At 36.4% G+C, this 24,484-nt stretch overlaps 1 protein-coding gene and 2 long non-coding RNA genes across 5 annotated transcripts in view; 2 read left to right on the plus strand and 1 right to left on the minus strand.

Moving 5' to 3' along the window:
• The first annotated feature begins 3,974 nt into the window (after positions 1 to 3,974).
• Positions 3,975 to 8,428, plus strand: LOC310903012. Its single transcript, XR_014587228.1, has 4 exons — positions 3,975 to 4,972; positions 5,199 to 5,288; positions 6,672 to 6,708; positions 7,491 to 8,428. It is a non-coding gene; the product is annotated as an uncharacterized lncRNA (long non-coding RNA).
• Positions 8,429 to 16,983: 8,555 nt separating this feature from the next.
• On the plus strand, positions 16,984 to 22,641 carry LOC310902688. The gene is made up of 2 exons (XR_014586899.1): positions 16,984 to 20,403; positions 21,645 to 22,641. It is a non-coding gene; the product is annotated as an uncharacterized lncRNA (long non-coding RNA).
• Positions 21,497 to 24,484, minus strand: part of ADAM12 (ADAM metallopeptidase domain 12) — a 182,688-nt gene continuing 179,700 nt past the window's right edge. For all 3 annotated transcript variants that reach the window (XM_083844605.1, XM_083844607.1, XM_083844606.1), the window contains exon 23: positions 21,497 to 22,952. In XM_083844605.1, coding sequence (XP_083700731.1) covers positions 22,892 to 22,952 — 61 coding nt within the window. In that variant the 3' untranslated portion in view covers positions 21,497 to 22,891. The remainder of the gene's footprint in view (positions 22,953 to 24,484) is intronic.

Below are 24,484 nucleotides of genomic sequence, written 5' to 3' on the forward strand. Positions count from 1 at the left end.
TTTCCACAGTTTCTACAAAATAAAATAAAATAAAATAAATAAAATAAAATAAAATAAAATAAAATAAAATAAAATAAAATAAAACAAAATGCTTGTAAGAATTCTTTTAGATAGACCTTGGTATTTGCTGTTGTTTGACCTCACTATTGGTGTGGAAATTCTTTGCAAAGGAGTAGACAATCATGCTAGCCAAATATATTGTATCTTTTTTTGTTTTCTTTCTCCTATACTTAAAATGTATGTAATCAAAAGTACCTTGTTGTATAAACTTTCCCGCCTAATGAGGAACACTGCATGTTTGATGAAATGAGAATAAAGTGAGACAAATGTGATTCAAGTCAAGTGGTGCTGGGGAAAGCTTTTCAGAAATAATGCTTAAAGCAGCAAAACAAATCTCATTGACATCTGCATGTGGGTAGGCTTTTTTTTTTCTTCTTCTTTTCAGGTAGGCTTTGGTTTCTTAGGTGGGGAATACAGTGACCAGTTTATGTTCTAATCTGAGATTTGAAAAAAAAAACAAACAAAAAAAACAAACAAAAAAACCCCAACAAACTCCACACTCATCCTTAGACCTCCCTAATGTATGAACTCTGGGGCTGGAGCGGTGGCACTGTGTCCAGCCTGCTTTGGCTCTGAACATTGGTCTGAAATCCAATTGTACTTGCAGAGGCTGGGAAGGAGAGTGCCCAGAATGGGGGATAAGGGTTTGAAAGAGAAGAAATATCTGAGTAACAGCTATTCAAATTGTCTTCTTTCTCCTGCACTTATTATTATTCAGTAAATTTAAAGTACAGAAAATTCTGGGAAGACTTTCATTGTCCATGGAAAATGTGATTTCCTTGGTCAAAATTGCAAGAATGTTTCTAGTTCTTTACAGATATAGTATTAATGACATGTAAATTCAATGTCGTGATTAGTATTAAAATTTTCTTATACATAGCACTAGTTACAGGACAGTATTTGCTATTGCTAAAACATATCCAGTGGATGAAGATTTAGCTAGTTTTTGCCAAAGTGTTTTCTCTCCACTTACTGAAGTGAGAGCAAACCATGAAATGGAAAAGATAAAGGCATGCATGTGGTAACAAAAATGCAGTAGGCATAGGTATAACGTTCTTGTATACACAAATAGCTGTCCATGTTTAGGCTAGATCTAGATATCAGTGCTTTAATATTTCCTCTGTTCCCTTCCTTTTTTGCTCTCCCATTTTTGTGTGCTTTACCTGTACCTGGGCAGCTTCTTGCTGGCCCAGCGGAGGCCTGGGTGGGAGCATGGTGGCACCACGACGCAGCCTGGCTTTCCTGGCTGGAACCTCCTGGAGACTGCTTGCTTCTGAACCAAAGCTTTTTGGTGTTGTATGGCTGCACTTTCTGCTCCATTTCCTCTGCATGAAGGTGTTTTCTTCCCACACACATAGTAATGGCTTTAGAAAATTTATGTAGGGAAGTTTGTCACTAGGTGGCAGAATTAGACTGTATTAGTACCAGCATTTTTTATGATGTGTCCACTTTGCTTCTTTGTAGTCCATAAATACTTCTTTGACTAAATCCAGCATTTAAAAATATCTAAATTTAAAAATAATTTCTAATAAACACAGATCTTTCAAAGAAGCAGTTTTGTAAAATAGCAGGTATAGTTTGTTGGACTTAAGATTTTGGTAAAAGTATGATTAATATTTCACTTTGATTTTGTAATCAAACCTGCTCTTCACTCACACATTTTGGAAGTATTTTATTGTTCATGTTTGTAGATGATCTGTAAATTAAAACTTATTGTTCTTCTTTGGTGATTTCCAAAGACGTATAATATTAAAATATTTCTTTAACTACATGTACAAAGGTATTCATAGGCACAAATGTTTTTTCATGTCTCTACCTGCCATTTTTTTTCACGTCTCTATCTGCCATTTTTTTTCACACAAAAATAGCTAATACACAGGAAAAGTTAAGGTTATGTACAAATTAGTTTTTTTCCTACATGGGATGGTTTTAAAATTTGTATCAGTACAGCAGTTCTAGCATAGTTGCTGCTACTCCAGTGCAAGAATGGCTTCTGCTTCTTTAGATTAAACCTTTTACTAGGGACATGACCAAAACTGAAAATACCCTACTCTAACTGGAGCAACAGTGATTATACTGTTTGTATTCTGGTCTTAATTTATGACTTAGCTTCTAATGAAAGAAATCATTATGTTCCAATATAGATTATATCTCGGTGCCTAGATTTGACAGATGCATCAGTGTGGGTGCAGTGATGCAGAACTTGAGGACATTTGATTTTGAAGAATAATGCATATGTTTTGAAAACACCTTAGAAAACTTTCTGATCTCTTACTATGTGCTGAAATGTTTGGAATATTTGAATGATCATATGAGAATTTCTTTTCTGTTTTAGAGGATATGCTCTGTGTCATGTTGAAGGTGGCTGTGAGCCAAGAATATCCTACAGATTTTGATTTAAGGTCACCGGTCCTAAAAGATCTCATGCTTATGGTCCAGCTATCTCTGTGTTCCCTGCTAAGTAAGTAGTAGAGAATTTAGTTTATCCTTTATTTAAATTTAAATTAATTTATTTTTAATTAAGTCCTTAACTCAATGATTCCTTAGACAGATTAAATAAATAAATAAATAAATAAATAAATAAATAAATAAATAAATAGGAACGCTCAAAGAACACGATGTGTTTTCTGAGCAGACATGAGGGAAATCACATAATTTTACTTTAATACTCAGATTAACTAATATGGACTAAAATTATTACGTAGATTAAATTATATTTATAATAGTCTCTAAAGGACTCCATAACATAATTTTAAAAATGAGGAATAAAATGTTACTTGATTTCCTTCTTACTTTTTTTTTTTTTTTTTTTTAATATTTGTGTCTTAGCCAAACTTCGGTAGTTCAAAGTGAGAATGAAGCTCTGTACTTAGAGCCTAGCTCATGCTTTCTGGATTTAGGAAGAATATGATTATGATACCAGAAATGTTTCTGTCAATGAAAAAAGTAGACATGCATGCCCTTTCCTGGGACTTACTTAGAAAGCATTTTTTTTTTTTATTGAGAATATGAATTATATTGCTTTTCAGATGTCTAAGACACTGGTCAATGAAAACATTGCCTTGAACATGTTGTACTTCTGAAGTTATTAAAAACTGCCGTTGAAGAGGTGCTCAGTGGGAAGACATCAACTACAGAAAGGAAGAATAACCTGCAACTGGCAGATGTTCTGCTATCCAGATACTAATATTAAAATAATTAGCAATGGAAATAATAAATAGATTTTTTTTGAATGAAAATTCTGAGTCTTGAATAAGAATAATACTTGAACTGAGTCTTGAATAATACTTGGAACTAAGCAATCCATTTTCAAGTTTTCCAAAGTTCTTATTCTGCATATTTTTAGATGACACCTGAAATGACTTTAGGAATCAGTCTTTTACTGAGAGCCTTTTTCCTTGTAACTCCAACTTGGCATTGCAGATATTTTTCTACAGTTGAAGAAAGAGAGTTTTCATAAAATGTAAACATATGCTTTCATAGATGTACTTGATGTTTAAAATAGATAGTCCTTAAGAACAGTTGTGCGGAATATTTCAGAGAATTAGGTGCAGTAAAGTAAGCTTTAACAGGTTCATTTGATAAGAAGCAGATCTTCCAAAGAAGATCTTCTTCATGCATTTGTAACAATCCTTGAGCTTTTCAAGTAACCAGAGCTGGCTTAAAATAATTTTTTACTTACAAAGTATTATTGTACAAGTTGCATAAAACCCTCATACAGATCATTACAGGCAGCATCTAACCTCTGGCATAACCTAAGCAACAGGAGTTTCTTTACAAATTCTCACTCACGGCTGAGCTGGAATAACTGGAGACTTCTCTACAGTAGTTGGTAAATTGTTCCTGAGATTAATTACTCCAGTTAAAACGTATGCCTTGTTTCTGCTGTATACTTCATTAGCTTTGCTCTCCAGTCAATGCATCTTACTGTGCCTTTGCTTACTACATTGAAGAGCTGAGATCCCACCAGGAAGCCTCTGCTTAGATACTTTCTAATCACATTCGAGCTTTTATATTTCACTGCTGCACAAAGCAGAAATGTATTTTAAGTAGTTTTGCTGTAGGTTGGTTGCATTGCAGATTAGTCTGTGCTGGTTCATGGCAATCCTCTGCTTGGTCCAACATCCAGAAAGTGTTTATATTATCATGTCATTTTCTGCTATATAGATGTATATATAGCATATATATGTGTTTGAGTGTGCATATACATACATGCACTAAATAGCAAAGGAAGTATAACTTAAGCCTGAAATAATTTGTTGTACTTTTTTCTTTTTTTTTTTTTTTTCTGCAGTTTATTTCTGATCAACACCCAAAATATTTAAACTTCGACTTTTAAAACAGTGTCTGCATATTATACTCAATGCAACAGAATAGGTTTCTAGTTTGTATTCAGCTGGAAAGAAGTTCAATAAATCAGAAAAGCAACTAGTCTATCTGAAGGAAGTTTTCTCTCCTTCTTTGGTAAAGTACAAGAGAATTCTGTTTAAATGAAGCATGCAATTTTAATCAATTGTACCCTTAAAAAAAAAAAAGACAAACAGCTGCTGCTTGTTAATTAGTGAATGTCTTCACCAGTGGACTCATCATTTATTCACTGCTTTCAGCGCAGCCTTAAATTCTGTAAATAAAGGTGTTATCACCATGCAGTATGACTGCCTCTGCATTTGCAAATAAGCAGCTCAGATAATACATGAAGACTTTATTTTTAAATACAAACACATGACCTTCACCCTCACAGATTCATTGTTTTCAACTAGTAATTGCTTTAACAATCCCTCAGCCTCTCCTGGAAAGCTGGGTGCTCCAGCCCCTGGCCATTTGGTGGCCCTCTGCTGGGCTCGACTTCAGTACCTCAGTGTACTTTTTGTTATTCATTTCTGATCATAGCCTTCATGTCTCTAATCACTAGGTTTGTATCTATCCATGGCTTTTCTTTTTAAATGAATTGCCTCTGTGATGACTCTGGGAACTCCACGGCTTCCTGAGTGACCTTTACAAGGAAGTCCAGCAGCAACTTTCACTGAAAAAATTTGGCTTGATGGCTATTTTTAAGTGCAGATGCATTAGTATAAATAAGAAAATTACAATAGTAAGTACAAATAAGCAGTGATAATCACACCTCATTGTCCATTTAGATTATGCCAGTGATTAGAGACTGTAAAATACAATTTGATTCAACTTGTTCATTTACTAACTTGGTACGCTACTGGCTACCTTTCATACAGGTATGTATTATGAATCAAGGAGGAAAAGGGATATAAACATTTTGTACCTGTCATATCTCTGACCCTGTCTTCACCTTCAAATCTATTGTTTTTGTCCCATTCAGTCTAAATGAGCCTTTTTCATCCTGAGCCCTCTCTCTATTTTTTCCTCTTCTTTGTAGGTCTTCATCTCATTGTATTTATTTTCCACAAGCTGTTAGTTTAATTTATGGCTTCTTGTTGGGTTGGAATCTTGTCCCGCTGCCTCCTTCTGAATGCTGGCTGGCAGCAGAGGCACTGAGAGGGGGCACTCACCTGGAGTCCTAAGAGGATGGCTTAAGCACAAAGTTCAGATGGCCTTGCAAAAGCTCAGGAGGGTTAGTGTCTGAAGTCAGAATATAAGTAAAGCTGAAAAGCATAATATGCATACCCCTTAATAAAAAATAAAAATAAAAAGAGAGAGAGAGAGAAACAAGAATAATTATTGAACTATTTTGCCTTATTAGGCTATTTTTGCTTTATCTTGCTCTTAGATCAGCTTGCAGCTAAAAAAAATGGTTTATCTCCATGACACATTTTCTGGAGAAGTATAACACAGTCAAATATAAGGCTTCAGTTCAACTGGACAAAAATTTGAGTCTTCTATTCTTCTTTTCTTCCTGGTCTTTCACACTTTTTTCCTCTCTCTTTTGTCTTGTCCTCTTCTTTTCCTCCCCCTTACAAGTAATTTTAGCACTAAGCACTACGTCTGTGCTCAGTTGTTGTATTCTTATCTTTTGTTTTGCCCTTGCCTGTAGGTATGTTCTTCGTAATAGGTTTTGCAGCTTGTTTCTTCCAGCTTTTATTGTTTGTATTTCCCCACTTCACCAGAGTTGGGAGCCTCTCCGGGTGACTCTGGGCCTCTGCCAATGTTGTGTATCTACCTAGAAAATACTTGCTTTGGGTTACCTAGCTAATAAACACAAAGAACTAGAAAATGAAAAATCCAACTTTAAGGTCTGTTTTCATTTCAATAAAACGAGTTACAAATAATTAATAAATCAATGTAACAGATATATACATTTTATTTAATCATATTTTGTATTTTCAAAGGGTATTTTTAAGAGATGCTGAAGCCATTTCCAAGTCTCTGTGGATGGCTGTAAGTGAAGTATTTTCTCATATTAGTGGTATGAGTCCTCACCACAAATTTGAATGCTTTATGATATGAAAGACAGCTAACCGAAAATTGTAATACAGGTTCTGTTGTTTGTGTAAGCAAGCTGGAAGCTTTAAAATCTCAGAAGACAGTATTGTGAAATATGAAGACTGGATGCCTACCAGTGGTAGGCTCATACTACGCTATTAAAATGAATTTGTCCAAACATTTTTTTTTGAAAATACTTTATTCTATACTTTCTATAGGACAACCAATAAAGAACAGAGAAAAGCTCCATTGGCCGTAAGTGTTCTGAACTATGTAGAGGCAGTTTGTAACTCTCTTCAGTGAGGATAAGGAAATGTTCTGGTCCAAAATAACAGACTTAGAAGTCTTTATAATTAACATTACAATGATATTTAAATGGTTTATTAATTATATAATATGTTCTGTATATGTTATTTACTTTATAATTGCCATGATAGTGCTATACTATAAATGACATGCTATTGTACTCTTTCAACATTCATTTATCAGTGTATCCTGAGAGACTGTATATTCTATCAGGCTTAGCTGTTATTTGCACGTTTATCTAAAACTTACTCTGTAACCATTTTCTCACACACCATTGACAAAAATGAATGTATGGGTGGTTAGAATATTTTAAATCACCATACAATAGGTTTTACCTGCCAATATTTGCTTGATTTTTATTTATTATTATTATTATTTTTTTTTTTTCATATGCATGTGAAGGTAGACATTCAAGATAAATTGGGTTTCACTCCTTAGTGGTTGCTTCTCAGAAAGCACACAATAGGTACTACTGTGTTCTGTTATCCAATGGGATTTAATTTCCATTATTATGTCCCCATATGTCAAAAACAGATCTAGGTGAAATGGGAAAATATGGACTATATAATGTTTAATGTAGTGATTTCAATATTAAATATTACACTCATAATAATATTTTTACTTTCGAATTCATTTTTATTAACAATTTTCCCCCTTTATCATTCTACATTTTTATTCTTGAAAAAAAGCAACCAAATAATATCTTTATTTTAAAATATGTTTGTCCCCAGCTGCACTCTTGGAGGCTTCTGCAAAACACGAGGAGTCCTGAGATCTTTGACACCCCCTTCTGTGTCAGACCTCTCCACTCAGTGTATACATTTTGTGAGGGAGTAGCTTGAAGAAAGCTTATTTCTCCATATGCAAAAGCGAGGAGTCCCTGCACATCACTGTACACTGTGCCATGTGTCCTGCTCATTGTCTCTAGCATCCTGGGAATAGCATTATGCTGTCTTCACTGATATCCAATATGTAGTCAAATGCCAGTTTCTGTTTGGTTGTAGCTCACTTTACAAGAACCTTTTATTGAAGGATTAGAAAAGTGCAGTTACGGTGTTTGTCAGGTGAGTTTGGTGGGCTGGCTGTGCAGAACCACTATTTCAAGAGCATACTACCAAAGAAGGGCAGGTGGCCCCAAATTAAATTAATCTGCATTAGCCATTGCTCTTCATTTACAGAATTTAATTTCTGTAGACTGTATGGTACCACCCAAAAAATGTCATTTTAGGTCTAGATTTCTGTAGGTGGGTAATTAAGTCAACCTGTAGGTTATTACTAAATGCCATCACCATCCTCTATGTAAAGTCCTATGGATTTATTTACAGATCCTCAGCATAAAAACTTTTTGGGGGCGTCTGCAGTTGCTTCTTACTTACTCTGTAAATCCATAAAAATACTTGTGTGCTGATTGCTGCATTGTTTGACACCTGTTCAGCCCTAATGGTTGGCAATCACAGAACTGATGATTACAGGGGAGGCTGATAAACTTCTTGTTAGCCTCCAGCTATCTTATTTTTAAAACCTGTATTCCTTGTGATGATTTTTAACCGTTTTGGCTTTTTCTTCCCTGAGCTCTGGTCATCCGTAGAAATTAGTTCTACTTCCTGTAGCTTGGCACTCTTCAGTAAGTAGCTCATGCACATGTTCTTGCACAGATGTCATACATCCTTACCTGGTGGGACAACCACCCATCTTCTGTAGGTTTTTTCCCTTGGCCCATGTGCATGTCTGTAAACCACATGCTGCTGATTTGCCCAGGATTTTGCTAAACAGTGCTGGTTTTACTAGGCAGTTTTTTAAGCCTGACAAGTAGCTGTGCTGCTCAGTGTGATATTTTGAAAAATTGAACAGGAAGCAATGGTGTTGCATGGTTTCTTTGATGGCCTACCCATCATTCTTGGACTCCTTAAAATGCTTCAGAAACTGATGGGGTCACCATCTCATAAACACTACCTTTCAAACGCCAGGACGGTATGTTTAAGCTATCTTCTGCATTCAGGAAATGAATGTTATGATTTAATGTCTTTGCTTAAAATCAAAAAGAAAAACAAAAAAAAACACAGCATTTTGTTTTCTTCTCATCTCTGTCAAAGTACTTATTTGTGACCAAGGAGATGGGGTTTGGATACTTTCTCAGTTTAGGAAACATTTAAGGTTTTCTGGCTAACGTGCAGCTGCACATTCAACGATGTGGTGTATTATAGAACAGTATTGCTACATTTGTTAGCTAAAATAAATTTTTTAGACCAATTGTCTGAATCCTGAATTGCATTCACCCATTCAGCCAGCTTGTTTCACTGGGGGGCATGACATGCTTTCAGCACTACCCCATGCGCAGCTCTTCCTACAAACCTGTTCTCTGCAGTGTCAGCTGGATGGCGACTGGTTGAGGAGGATGAACAGTGATCACAGCAGCATCCTGCGTACAGCTTAGTTTGCTTTATTTACATTCCTTACTGCATATTTAGCAAATGTATTGATCTAGTGTAGAATTATTGTATCAGTGACAGGCTGAGCCAGTATAATATTATATTTTAAATCAAACTATACTTTGCAATACCCAAGACAACAAAGCTTTTTTATGTGAATTTAACCATAATGTAGCTGACACTTTGCATGTTCATTTCCATGGTGGTAGGTCTCCTTACTAGTGGGATAAATATATCCTCGTACTGGGAAAAGCACTGTGATAAATGTAAATTATTTCTCATTTGAAAAATAAACAGAAAAGTTCTACTATTGGTAACTGGCACTTGGTTTGGAAGTGATTGACACAGAAATTTTATTTGTCCAAGCACTGCACTGAAGACTCATTAGTTGAGAGAGTCCTACAGTTCTGTTAATTGTAACCTCTGAGAGATAACTGCAGATAATTAAGCACCAATCAGATTTGGGTCTGACTGTAGTATACAGAACCAAACAAAGATATCTGTCTCAGGAAAATAAGAAGGTTTTCTACATCAGCATAGTGAGATTTTTGGAATAACTAGCTAGCAGGGGAAAAAATGTAATTGCACTGAGGACTGTGCGCTAGATTTTTGAAAGGCATACAATAATATGGTTGTCTGTAATAGCAGGAGGTTGGACTTGATGACCTGGAAGATCTCTTTAAGTCCTGAATTCTTCATTTTTGAGATATATGTGTATATATATTTAAGCTATACATAAACATATAGTATCACAGTGGAATCACACTGACGGACTGGAGAAGAGTCATAGTAGCAGAGGACACTAGCTGAAAATTAACACAAACGTGATATTTTAATCTTTTAAGAAAATAAACAAATAAAAACCACCGATATTTCTTTAGCTGCAGCATTAAAATATTATATGGTTCTGGCATTGTATTTTTATTTCTATTAGTCTGATCAAAAATTATTTTGCCTATTTTCAATTTCTGTTTTCGGTTGGGTTAAGATTTTGAGAACCAGAATGATTTTAAACTGAATTGAGAAGCGGGTGATCCAAGAAGCACTGATGTGGCCGGTAGAGTTAATGATGCTGAGAATGTCTGAAGGACACTAGTCAGTAAAAAAGAGAGAAAGGATAATTATGAAAATGCAAGATAAACTCTTGTTAGTCTAATGTTTTAAATTTCACTGACACCTTCAATCTGTCTAATCCTTTAGATGCTTAAATTCCTCAGATGACCTAACAGACACGAACTGAAAGAGACGTTTCTGGCTGGATGTGGGGAAAAGCTCTTCATCATGAAAATGGTCAAGCTGTGTAACAGGTAACCCAGAGAGGTTGTGGCCCATCATCATCCTTAGAAGTTTTCAGGGCAAACTAGATAAATCCCTGAGGAACCTGGTCTGGCTTTAGGGCTGACCCTGCTTTGAGCAGGAGCTGGGGTGGAGACGTCCTCAGGTCCCTGCTAGTTTTAACAATCCTATGATCCTATGGTGAAGGCAGTTCTAGACATTCACTGAAGAAACGGTGAGGAGTTTAAGATCTTACCATTTGTGCTGGAGATAATGCTTGACTGGAGAGCTGATGGAGACATTAAGCAGCTGGTGAAAGCTGTTCCAGGCACACATGCTTGACTGTATTGAAGAATTTGAAGAACTATCACAGAATCCCATCTGCTGGTTTTATTTTAGTGCCACTAACCTCCAGCAATAGACTGTACAGAAATGCGGTAACAAGCCTCTGAAGAACAAAAGCATCTTAAATATGTTTGCTATTTAAGTATGAAAAGGGTGTTTTAAGAGTTTACCCAAGGAGAAAGAAACCTGTTTTCAGAGCCACTGTTCCTCTTTTTTGGGACGGAGGCCTAACTCCACGTCATTTAGGCTTCAATAGTGTCCAGCACCAGATTGGGAACTGAGAATTCAGTAGGAAGAAAGATGGTGTTTGGTGTAAATTTTGGATATTGTAATGACATTCCCTTTCTGAACTGATGGATAGTTAAGGCAGTAGTAGAGTTGAGATCTGAATGTGGATTACTCGGTGCTTGCCTTGTTCCTCCTCTTTCTGTCCTTTGAAGTGAGGTGACCCTTAGAGAGGTTTCAGAAAGCTCTTAGCAGTGTGTCAGGCTTTTAAAATATATTTACAATATTATTCCTTGTCTTTTCAAGGTCAAGCATTTTCAAGTCTCTCACATACTAGAGTTTGGCTACCACTGGTGCATTTTTACTCTTATTGTCAGAAATTTACATGGCAATGAATACACTTATAATTTTTTTCAGCAGTGATAATGATGTCTTGGTCTTGCAGCAAGTTAATTTATTTTCCTTCTGTATTTCTGAAGTTTCAGTCTGATGTTAGCTAGTTGTGCTGGCCACTTGGATATTGTTGAGTATGTGAGATCACAAAGTGCTTCCTGGGAAGCTAGACTTCTGGAGGTCCTGTACTCAGCTGCAGATGGAGGACCTTGTCCCATTACTGAATGGATAGTTAATGACAGCTGTAAGGTAGGTGTTATCTCCACATTTTGCAGAGAAGACAGCATTGTCCCAAATGTAAAGAGGTTAATCTTTCACGTTCATGTTAGTCCTGCAGCGGTGCATTTCTGAATCATTTGGGCAAAGTAGTGTTTCTGCTTAATGGAAAATTATTTGGCTGAAAGGACAATGCCAGGGATGTGGTTTCAGAAAAGTAAAGAACAGTGAAAATGTCTGAAAAATGGGGGAGTGGATGAAACCCTGCTAATACAAAAGGAACAAATGGAATAACCTCTACAACTTGAGGACAGTGATACCTCCACTGCAGTGGTTTTGTAATTAGACCTCTCCTCTTTAGCTGTATTTCATTAATGGTAAAATAATAGTTCCTTAATAAGAAACAGGGGATAAGAGAAATTCTCATAATAGTAGCTGATAAATGATATGAGAGGGGGTCTTCCTTGCCTAAAATTGGAAGTTTTATAGTTTTATTAAAAGTATGACATTTTGTTTTACTTGTAGGCTTTCATGAAACAGGAGATAGGCAGAATTGCCTGTTTTTGGTTTCACATCAGAGAGAGACACAAACTTGCATTAGCAAACAAAATTGGACATATTTAGTAATGGCTCAGTAAATATTAGCAAATGGGTGGTATAATTTAATCAACATGGTTGCAGTTGATAAGGTGTTGAAAAGCTCTGCTCAAGACTGCTGGGAGGCTAACTGAAAAGCTGAAGATTCAGAGATAAGGATTGATGGATATAATGTTATTCTAATTGAGAATAGTAGAGAACGTAAAGCACTGAGAAATTAAATTGATGACCTGTAAAACAAGCTTAGACTAAGAAAAAAATCAGATTGATAGAGGTTCCTGCAGGAATGCAGACAGAGCAAGGGGCAAGAGAAGACAGAATGTGTTGGATAAGCTTAAATATTGCCTAATTGTTTTCTCAGGTAGTCAGAATAATATGAACTTAAGAAGTGTTATAAAAGTTTGGGTGTCAGGCAAAACCTGTGCACTGTGGCTAGAATTTAATATTCTATTCCTTTTTGTAGAACTGAGGGTGAGGCTGAGTTTTCCTTACCCGTTACAAATCCCCTTTCTTCCCAGTGATGTCCTGTTTGGGAGTGGTTGGGTGTGTTGAGATTCCCTGTCCCACATCTCACACCACTCTGCTCCCCAGAGTAACCTAAGCACATGGTTACTCAGTTTGGGGGTGAGAAGCTTTGAAGAGAAAGGGAAAGGTGTGGGACAGCACATCTCTGAGAACTGTACTGCACTTAGAAATAATCTTTGTTCTTTAAGCTTTGGCACATTTGCTTGTTGTACTGTGGCTGACTTCAGACTGCCATTGGAGATTAACATAATTTGGAAGACTAACAAATTCAGCACCTTCTCTGGGACTTTGTTGCAGCCACACTGTTTTTACTGTTGCTAGACCTCTAGTTGAAAAAAAACATTTTGGTTACAGCCTTCAGAAACTTCTGCACGCTGCACATGGGGGACATGGACAGGCAGCACCGGGGGTGCAGCATTGCAGAATGGAGCAAGGGGTCAACGCTTTGCCACAGCCTGAAAAAGTCAAAGCTGGAAGAGAAATCTGAAATGGGAGCATATTGAAAGTCCAGTCAATCCATTTAGCTTTCTTTCCTGTTATTTAAGATGGTGCTTCTGGTGCTTACTAGTATACATCTGAGGCTGTAAATATTCATGCCAGAAATTAGAATAATAGAGTCATAGAATATCCCTAGTTGGAAGGGACCCCCAAGGATCATCAAGTCCAACTCCTGGCTCCACACAGGACCACCCAAAAAACAGACCCTACGTCTGAGAGCATTGTCCAAACGCTTCTTGAACTTCAGCAGGCTCAGGGCTCTGACTGCTGCCCTGGGGAGCCTGTCCCAGTGCCCGACCACCTCTGGGTGCAGAACCTTTCCCTAACCCCCAGCCTGACCCTCCCCTGTCCCAGCTCCATGCCGTTCCCTCGGGTCCTGTCGCTGTCCCCAGAGAGCAGAGCTCAGCGCCTGCCCCTCCGCTCCCCTCGTGAGGGAGCTGCAGGCCGCCATGAGGCCTCCCCTCGGCCTGCTCTGCTCTGGGCTGGACAAGCCAGGGGACCTCAACTGCTCCTCCTTCATATGTCTTGCCCTCTAGGCCCTTCGCCATCTTTTGTAGTCCTTGTTTTGTTTTATGTCCTTCTTACGTTATGGCACACAAAACTGTGCGTAGTAGAAGAGGTTCCTCAAGGAGGCTTGTATAGGATTTTCCTTTGTAATTACCTCTAGGTTTGGGATTTGCCTCAATGGCTGAAAAAAAATAAAATGGTCTGGCAAGAGAAAAATGGTCTGTCTGTGCCCCAGCAAAATCTGCTGCTGTGTGCTGGAGTTGTGAGCTGACACTGGGAATTACTCAAGTAGCGAATCTGGAACTTGGCTTTCTACCAGCACAGAAAATGAGCCGTACCCACAGCATGTGCCCAGGGACCGGGGGCTCTTCTTGCCTGCACACCAAGTGTGCCCATCTGAGCTGGGCACTCCATGGCCTGGGGAATGGCATGGGTCCCCGTGCCTCGGAAAAACAAAGCTGACACTTTAAAGACAGGCCTGGCTGAAGTCAGAAGGAATAAAAGAAGCTCGTTCATCTAGAGGATTTATATAAAATTGGCTAGGGAAGCTGTAAGCCTGTCAGAATGACAACTGAGCACAAAGAGGATGCAACAAAATGAGGAATGAATGACAGGAGAAGATCCAAAGAGAGAATAAGTGAGGGAAGGGGTTTCAGTATGGGGAAGGACCAAGGATGTACAGGACTGTCCAGAGGAGAAGTGGATAGTAAAATGTGAGCGTGAGCATCGTGGGGCTGCGGCATGGCACGCGATCGTGGGGGGCAGCGCCAGGGTGGGGGCTGTGGGCAGGCTGCAGTGCCTGCACACCCCAGAGATGGGTTGAGAGAGGGAAAACAAGCTTCAGAAGACTGAAGTCTCTCCTCCCTAGTAAATCTGGAGGATTTGTTTTCTTCCGAGCTCTTATTTTTCTTTAATTTAGGTTTGCGATTTAAAGTGGTAGGTTGAAAATAACTGCAAAGGAAGAAATAGTCCAAAACTCATACGAAACACATTTTTAAGGAAAAGAATCGTAAACAAATCACTGAATTAATATATTTTTGATACATTCCTAATGCACTTCAAAATTATATCAGTGATAAACCAGGAGGAGTTTGATTAATTTTTGCAGCTGTTCCTGACCTGTGTTTTTATACAAGTGTGTATGCCTGGTGCAGACTACGTGGGCGTTACCTAGAGATTCTTTTCAACCATCTGTTTGATGCAGTTTCCATGTTACCGGGCTTTAGTTACTGCCAAAATAAAATTAATGATTTCTGCACTAATCTAATGACTCCTCACTGCATCCTCAAGTGGGCTCTAAGTAACAACAGTGGTATTAAATACTTTGGTGCTTTATTCCTGCTTAATACCTTAGTCCGTGCTTTAATGCCAGCCACAATCATCCTGTATTAGATTGCTACAGGATATATATCACATGTTTCAAAGAGGACTCAGGGTTGTTTCAGTGTGTGCGCCTTCCTGGGCTCCAGCAGAAAGTTCCCATCACTGTTGCTGGAGCAGCTTGCTTTTGGGATTTTTTTTTTCCTCAAGTACTTTTTAGCTTCTTATTTCTAATGTTGATGATTCTGCAAAGTATTGAACATTAAGGTTCACTTTCCAGTCTGTAGTCATGGCAAGGGCTGCACAGCATGGACGTGACAAGTGTCAGCTCGTGTAATGTAACTGCTAAAATGCTCTTTGTTAAATTTATGGGTGTCAGTACTAAATAATCATGAAGAAATTGCTCTGGCACTGCCAGAGCGTGGAACAGAAACTACTGTTAAAAACGAGGTAGCTACAATAAGCATAGCTTTCTCTTTCTTTTAATTGTTAAATGGAATATGCTGTTGTTTATGTCTTTCACTATTGTAAAGGACTCCTGGAAGACTGGAAGGTATCACAGGCAGATGTGAATAATTTCTACATATTGATTTTCTGGCTCTTGGCTTATTGTTTTAAATGTATTTCCTTCTTCAATTTTCTGATTTTTTGTTTGTTTATTTGGAGCTTGGTCAATTTGTTAGAAGGCAAGAAGAAAAAGCTAAGCGGAAAGCCTGATATTTTTCTGTCTTCCAGCTCAGAGATGGGTGACTCAGATAACGCCAAAGGAATGCTTTTTTCACCAATAAAGTGAAAATATGAATACTGGACATCAGCTAAGTGCTGTAACTTGCCTGTTTCACCTCTAGTGTTCAGTCTTCTGGGCCCTCGGCACTCATTAAATTGTGGAGCTCAGCCTCCTCTTCCAAATGTTCTCCTGTATCTGTGGGATTTACAGCCACTGTTTTCTCATAACAAAACCAAAAATCTCTCTCATGCAGAGCTAGATGTAAAGCAAGAAATTCGAATACACAAACATGCTTTTTGGCATTCCCCTGAGGACATTGCAAACCGTATTTAAGCTGCTGGAAATGAAATGCTGATTTTTTTATTTTTATTTTTTATTATTATTTTTTCTTCTCTACTGCTTCTCTCTGATCTTCAGGACCTTTTTTACTTTCATGACTGTCCTGCTAGTAAACAAAAAATTATCATGTCTTACCCAACCTTGTTAATTCTCATCTTTAAATTTTCCGAGGAGATGCTTCTTCACCTCAAATCATGAGCACAATTCTTGTGTAGAAAATTTACAATCTGCTCTAGGACTGAAGAATATTCAAGGTGTTAGGGCATCTAAAATTCCTTCAGGAAAGTGTACTAGGCTACAACTAACTTGACTTATCTTTGGAAAAAAAAATCTTAATCTTTTAGCTTTTAAAATGAAAAAGTAATTTGCACGTTTAATAGTAAAATAATCTGATGTGAATTACCTGGGGTCTTTTAAGACAAAACTCCTTCTTAGCTCTGTCTGACAGTGACACTGATGGGGATGTAAAAATGAATTCCCACTAATGAATTTAATTCAGAAGAAGGCACTTTTTCTTTTAAAGAAGTAGAAGCATTAGTTTTTGTATTTAATTTAGCCTGGTATTAAATAATACCTTAATGTACTTCAAAATTTTGCATTATTGTGCATAGAATATTATTGTATGTAGCATACTCAGAATGAGTCATTGAACTGTAAATAGAGGAAATTGCATTTTTATTTCAAACCAATTTTAATAGCAGGCCATGTTAATTACATAGAAATAGAGAAATAATAATGAACTGTTATTGATAGATGAGGAGTAGCCATGTTTTTATACAAATTATATTAAATTTGCACACTGGAAAGACAGCTTAGAAGATAATAGGACACTAAACTTTGGGATTAGTATGTATAAATTATAAACCAACTCATCTAAAGCACAGCTATCTATCTGATGGTTGCTTGCATGTTATAGCATGCAAATACATCAACTAGCATTTCAAACATTTGTTTTAAAATATTGCAATTTTTTTCCTGTTTGTGTAAATGAAATGCTATAATGGTGTCAGGTGTTTGCTTTGCTTTGATTGGCCATGCTACCAGGTATCCAAGGAATAACTTATACAGATTTACAGGGCTAACTCTGTCAAAAAACAATGTTTTCTCCAAGATTTAACTTCCTTTTTTTCTAAATTGTTTTTTATTTTTGTGTTACAGTCAGAAATTATTACCTTTCCTAGTAAAACGCCCCAATGTCACTTTCTCTTTACTTTTTGTTTATGTTTTTCCCAAAGGTGCCACTACTGCCAGTTGTCAATTAGTTTTTTTTGTTTTGTTTTGTTTTTTAAGCCATGATGTGGACAAGTTGCCAGAACAAGAGATATGTTCATAGAAACAGACCATTGAAAATTGGAATTGGAAATTAAAATACAATTAAAAAAAAAATCTGTAAGTTATTTGAACACTTTACAAAAGAAAGCTTCTATAAGTGTCACAGAAATGTTTTGCCTTACTGGGGAATATATTAGGCCCTCTCTGCAACATTACTGACTGTTTTTTATGTATAGATAGCTTTAGAAAAAGGAAAAGGAACATATTACTAGGATACGATTTCCTCTGTTCCATTTTTTAGGTCATTTTAAAATCAGAAAATATTTCTAGCATTCCTTCTACTTCAAGATAGTATCTGCAATGAAAAGGAATATACTGATATTCTGTTAACTCAGCATTTTGAAAATAATAACAACTGAAATCTCCAAAAGAAGCTACTGAAAATGATGGAGCCTAGTTTTCTTTTTGTTCTTCTTTATGTGATGTGGACTTTAAGATACAGCAGCTCAGGCAGTTTTCACAGGTGCTTGGGTGGGCGGAACGGGTTGCAATTTGACAGTGGTAGCGAGCCCAGAGCAGGAAATGAGGAGGAAAGAAGTCAGGGGAATGGGTGAGACTGGGATGGGGTCATGGGCGTCGGGATGGAGGCAGAAAGTTACTCTGGATGTGATGGAGCTGAGATACTCCATCTGTAACGCTGATAATCAAGTATATGTTTTGTATTCTACCCACCATTTCTTGGAGTGTATCTATAGCTGCTGCTTCTGATGAAAAAGGATGGTCAAGTAAAGAGTCACAGATTCCATAAGGTATGATTTCTGTGTTTTCAGGGTTTTCAAAGTTGTTTTAGGTGTCTTTAAGTCAAGTAACATCATGATTGCAAAGTCAAGCATTGAAAAATGCAGAATTAATGTTGCCTTTTTTTTTTTTTTAATGGCCCTTTTCTCCAAATAAAGCATTATCTAATATGTGTATTAGATACCTTGAAACCTAATCAGATGTTTATTTTTCCCCGCATGGTCCTTCACACATAAATAGCACACAATAAAAGTACTATTTATGCATAGCTTACATTTTCTACAATGGAAAGGGTATGTAGGTAATGATTCCCCTGCACTTGCAAAGTTGCTAAAACCCACAGGACAGAGAGGTGGGAGCTTTTTAAAATGGCTTACATGGAGAAAGATGTGCTTTTCTTCTAGCATGTTGTATTTTATGTTGAGAAAATTCTTGCATTTTCTTAACTATTTGGGTAATTATGTAAGGCAAACAGCAAATACAGTTAGGAACGTGTTTATTGAGAGAGAGTATGTAATAATGAGCAGATTGCTCAGCTATCAAATTATCAGATTGGTTTTGATTAAGTACCTTCAAGTGGAAGATTCCACATGTTAAAACCTACTACATTGGTAAAATCTGGCTACAGAGCAATGATGGTGAAAAGCTTAGCAAACTGGAGGTTAACTGATGGATTGTAAACGAATGGCTCATAAAAATGCTGTGCTGGTTTATCTGCATTCATACCGAGCCGAACAGCCTGCAGTGGTATATTAAATTGTTAAAATTACTCACCATTCCTACGTTTTTTAACAATAGCACCTTTTCAAATTAAAATATGCTGTATTTTCAGATAGCCTGCCTTAAAGTGTTTCTAAAATGATTTTTATTCCTGCTCTTAGTTTTATTGTTCAAAATCACGGGTCACATTTCTTAATGTTTTATTTAAAAATACATAAAATTATTCTTGTGCTGATGGTATATGCCAGAAAGGTGTGTATTCATAAATACATTAAAGGATATAAATTCAGATATGTAAAAGTAAGATGTAATAAAGCATTAAAAATGTATTGTTTGTTTGTACAGACACAGAGTACCTGTATAATGCTTCTGTTTTTCAAAGTCCCTTAAAGCCATCCTTGTGCAGATAGGTAAATCTGAAGTTAGAAGACCATCCTATTTGTCTAGAGTTTAAAAAAACAAAAGTGTGTGTGTGGGAGCTTCTCAAAAAGAAACAAATCTTTGTTGTGATAATGCCACTAGATATTCTGCTTCCAAACCAACTGAATTCCATGAGTTGAAAATGTTATCTCCACATACTCTAGATTTTTAATGCTTCTCTCAAAAGAATTACATAAAAAGGGCGGCTACCTGTAGCGTATGGGACAGCTTTATGTTTTCATAATTTGTGGTATAGTTATCTGGAAGGAAGGTCGATGTGCAGGATGAAATGAGCATTACTGAGTTTATAAAATTAGATTTAAAAGGAATCTTCTAAAATAAAGAATGGATTTGCTTACTGATATGGGATACTTTATAGTTAAATTCAATAATTCAGTTACTTGATTGGAATTTAACAAAAGAATATTGTATACTCAAATGATCAGAAGAAAGTAGAATTGAAACTAAGAAAAAAGCTACATTTCTTTTATTTTTTTGAGCCTTTGAAATGGTTCTCAAAAAATAAAAAAATAAAAATAAAAAAAATTGCTACTCTGATAATAGATTTTATTTTATTTTATTTATTTTTATTAACTCCCTGGTATCTTTTGAGAACCATTTCAAAGGCTCAAAAAATAAAAGAAATGTAGCTTTTTTCTTAATCTATGAATACTAAACCCAAGAGATTAGATGGTGGGTAAGGAGGTAAATATACAATTTTCTTTTTGTTTACTGTGTATTTATTCATTTTTTTTATGGTGTTTTGTACTTACTGTTCTATTGATTAGCATAAGAGCAGCATTGTCATGCACTGCTTTAGGGAGAGCACATTGTGTTCTTGCCTGCCTCTGGAGAGGAGACTTATCTGGATCAGGAACCTCATGGGTCCTGCTGAGGGAGGAGTCTGGAATATGTGCATGGGAGATGAAGTCGGAAAGGATGAGGAGACATCAGCATGCTCTGTTCAGATCTCTCCCAGGAAGGGATGTGGGTCACCATAAAAACTGAAGATTTAAAGGATGTTGTATGTTTTTGAAGGTAATATAGAATTGGAAATTTACTGAGCACAGAGATAGTTGAATATATTACGAGAGGGCTTAAAGCCTGTGTTGACAGCACTTCCTTGAAACCAGATACTACAGGTCCATACGCTGAGCAGCTGTCAGAGACTAACCAATGCTGAATTTCACATCCTGGTGTATCCCATGGTAATTTGTTTGCTTACACTGTCCCTAAGAATGTGAAACCATTCATATGGTTTTTGCAATGGAATTTTACATGACACCTGCATGTCTAATCAGAAAGACACTAATTTTGTATGAAAAAAATCACAGTCAGCCACTACTCACATCCTGGGGGAAAAATATATATATATATATATATAAACAAAAGAAGCATTTAATAAGTTTTTATTATTATTATTATTTTTATTTATTTTTTTCCTCCACCTCCAAAAGCTATAGATCCTTTTTGGCCTGGACTATTTTGTATCTGCGTATGTATTAAATATATTTGCATATCTGCTAATTGGAAGGATTCCAGCTTAGATGATTACTGTATACATACCCACTCCTCACTTTCGCTATTAAAAAATCAGCTTGAAGTATGCCTATAACTACAGTTTATTGGTTTTAAGTTTACAATATGTTTGGTTTTGCTAGCTTTCCTTTTGGATAAGGAATTATGATTTTTTCCAAAAGACTAGAAATCGCTAGCTTTAGCCATGTATAGCATATAGATGTTCCTTCCCCCTCTACACCCCGTTTTAGATAAATGCTACTTCTGACAGAAGAAAAATAGTGTTTTAAATACAAAATATCTCAAATACACAAAAATCATCATCTACACATTCTCAATATTACCTGGAAACTTTGTTTTCCACTGCACTGCCAAGCCTAGGGTAGGCTGGCATCCTACTTTATAGTTGGTAGTTCTCTGTCCATGAAGCTATTGTGGTTTCTTTAGGAGTTGAGTGCTTTTGTGTTTTCTTGTGTTTTATTTTTCTAGCTAGCGACAAAGTAAACTATGGTTTATTTTTGTTTATTTAGTTTATCCATAAACATGAGTGCTATGTTGCCACAATGGGGAATAAGTGGGAAAATTAAATGCAATTACACTTACTGAAATGATATCCAAGTTTCTAGCAATGCTTTTATTTTTGCTTAAAGAACAACAACAACAAAATACAGGCAATGAGGAAACTAACCTATGTAAGGTAATGTAAAATAGCTCCTTCTCCCTCTATTTCAATTGATATTTGAAAATTGTTTTTATTACAGCATATGTGAAACAACTGTATTCAGCAGTGCTACTGAGAAGGTACAGAAGAGATCAGATGTAATGTTACTACACAATAAAGAGATGAAATTTTGTTTCCATGTCTTAGGATACCAAAGTCCATGTTCTAAAATATGTATTTTGTTTAGAAAATTAAGAACAATATTTTAGAAGTTAAATACAAAACAGTAGTAAATAGTAAAGAGATGAAACTTTATTTCCATGTCTTAGGATAACCAAAGTCCGTGTTCTAAAATATGTATTTCGATTTGAAAAGTAAGAAACCCAGAACAATATTTTAGTTAATACAAAACAGTAGTAAATATGCAAAATACAGTTGATAAGCAGAGCAATGAGGCAAAAGAAATTAAGTATAATAATTGATTTTTAAAATGCAACTTTGTAATGCTTGGCTTCCCCCACCCCTTATGTGTAATCTGTTGTCAGTCTAAACAGTATAGGCATGTAACATAGTGAGATACCTTACACAGTATTGGTTGAATTTAATTACCAAAGCATCAGAAAGGTAATGACACTGGAAGGCCTGATATCTGCATCAATATGTACTAACCACGTTGTATTTGAGGAAAATGAGGTTAAAAAATACAGCTTTGTGATATACAGTACTTCTTCAGTGAGAGAACTTGTCCAAAAAGAAGACGCTCTCTCTTAGCACAGATTTCTTGACCATTTCAAACAGCAACGTGAGAACTGAAATTACAGTACAACTGCTAATGCTGAGTGATACTTTGGTAAGAACACACATTCCACATCTGTGTGCAATATTGGACATTTCACCATGTTTCAGGAGATTTTTTTACCCTGACAAACTTATTCAAGAGTTTTCTATGAACCATTGAGATTGATTTGTTTATACATTTGATTCGTCAAAACTAAACACCCTACATAGGACCAATAGAGCAGAATTATTCAAGTTCATTGAAATATTACAAAAAAAAAAAAGGCTTCCTTTTTAGGAAAACTCAGCTATGGTAAAAATATCTACTACAGTGCACTGCACTGTAATAAATATTCAACATAAATTAATAATTTACAAGTACCTGAGCAAGTATACAGAGCACCATAGCACAGCACAGCACCAAAGGCAGTAGCTCAGAATTCTTAAAAATAATGCTGTTTTAAACATTAAAATTCTAAGTATTGTTATAAAAATGAACTCCAGCTGGAGTTGAAAGATAGTGCAAACTTCTGTCTTCACTTTTTATAATAAAGGTGTCAGATTTCCTAGTCATTTCACATCAGCAGTGTTGCTGGACCTGGATACCTGTGGTGGATGCTTAGGAGCAGGTCTGTTGGAAAGAAAGAAAGGAGCAAATCGTTACTTAAACTGTTGGTAGTTCTCACGGCCCGCGCTGTGCTTGAGACATGTAGAGGAATGGTAAAACCTCTCAGCGAGTGCTATCGAATCTAACCTCGGGCAAATAGCATGGGGCTGCTGTACTGGGACAAAATCTGACACCTTACAGCTTACTCACATACCCTCAAGATACAGAATCGGTACCCGCAGACTCCTCCCTTGGGCTCAGGTGGTAACTGATGCCTGGCCAGTGGGATAAGCTATCTCAGTGTTTCAGGTGTTGTCCTTTAAACACTTCACTTTTGCAGGTGCTCACCAATTTTGCACCCCTTCAAAAACTCTACTAAAGGAAGCAGAGTAGCAGTTGGTTTAAAGCAGTGGAAGCAGTCAGCTGGAAGTATTATTACTTTCAGATTATCTTACTAGAAGGCACAGCCAGGAACTTAATCAAAGTGCATTCTTATGGTCTTTTTGCTAGAAGTATTAGGAAACTAACTAGATTCTATTTTTAATTTTTCTGAGCAATGTTAAGTGCCTCACTAGCAGAATTCCTGTGGCTTAAAATACTACTTTTATCTTCCCCGCAGCTCACTTTTTATTCATAGGAAGCTGAAGACTATTGGGCAAGAAAATAACAATGACTTCAACTTTTTTTTTCCCTAAAACAATTGGAATTGTTGTTTAAACAGTCAATAGCAGCAAAGTCAGAAATTTTAGATACAGCTTTGTACACAGTCTCTAAGAGGAATCCATCTAAGGCTGGATGCTTATTAGAGAAGGAGAAAATGGTGATATTCAATAATTAATTATTGTACAATTAGTATGGACCTGTGAAAATTCAATTTTAAAAAGTCTTGACATATGAAATATTCTGTTACCAGAAAGCGACTAATCTCAGAAAGCAGCAACAAAAAGATGGAAGGAAATCTGTAAGTTTGCTACAAGCTAATGCTCAAAAAAATGGCAAGTCTGTCTCTCTCGTAGTACAATACTGTGGTGTAATATCATTGTATGATCCTTTTGGACAGTGGGGTATGGGAATGCATACTTTAAAAGAAGTTTGACAGGATTGTTAAAGCTTTCTGTGCTGCTGAGACCTATGATTTGGCATATCAGAGTTTACCTACAACTAAACTGCTTGCTTCTTGCCTATATTTCTCTAGGGACTATACAGATCTGAAAAATAATCTTGACACACAGTTTTCATCATGTAAAGAGTTTGGACTTCACTGCCTAACAGCATTTTTTGTTTAGTTTTCAAAACTCAAGCTTTCTTTATTTTTTTTGTCAAAATAGAAGCCACAGGATCTGCTTTTATGACATGGTAGACCTACTGAAAACCTCTTCTGCAACCATTTACCTGTTTTTTTCTTAGTTTCCTATCCAATTTAATTACTATGTATTCTTTCATTTACATACTTATATGTTTGCCAACACGCTCTTTCCTATATAATGAAATCCCTGCATTCCTCATTCTTTCAACTTCATTACCATTATGGAATGGATTACCTTCTGATAATTTTG

This window comes from Anser anser (assembly GCF_964211835.1).
Source record: "Anser anser genome assembly, chromosome: 7".
Taxonomy (NCBI): Eukaryota; Metazoa; Chordata; class Aves; order Anseriformes; family Anatidae; genus Anser; species Anser anser.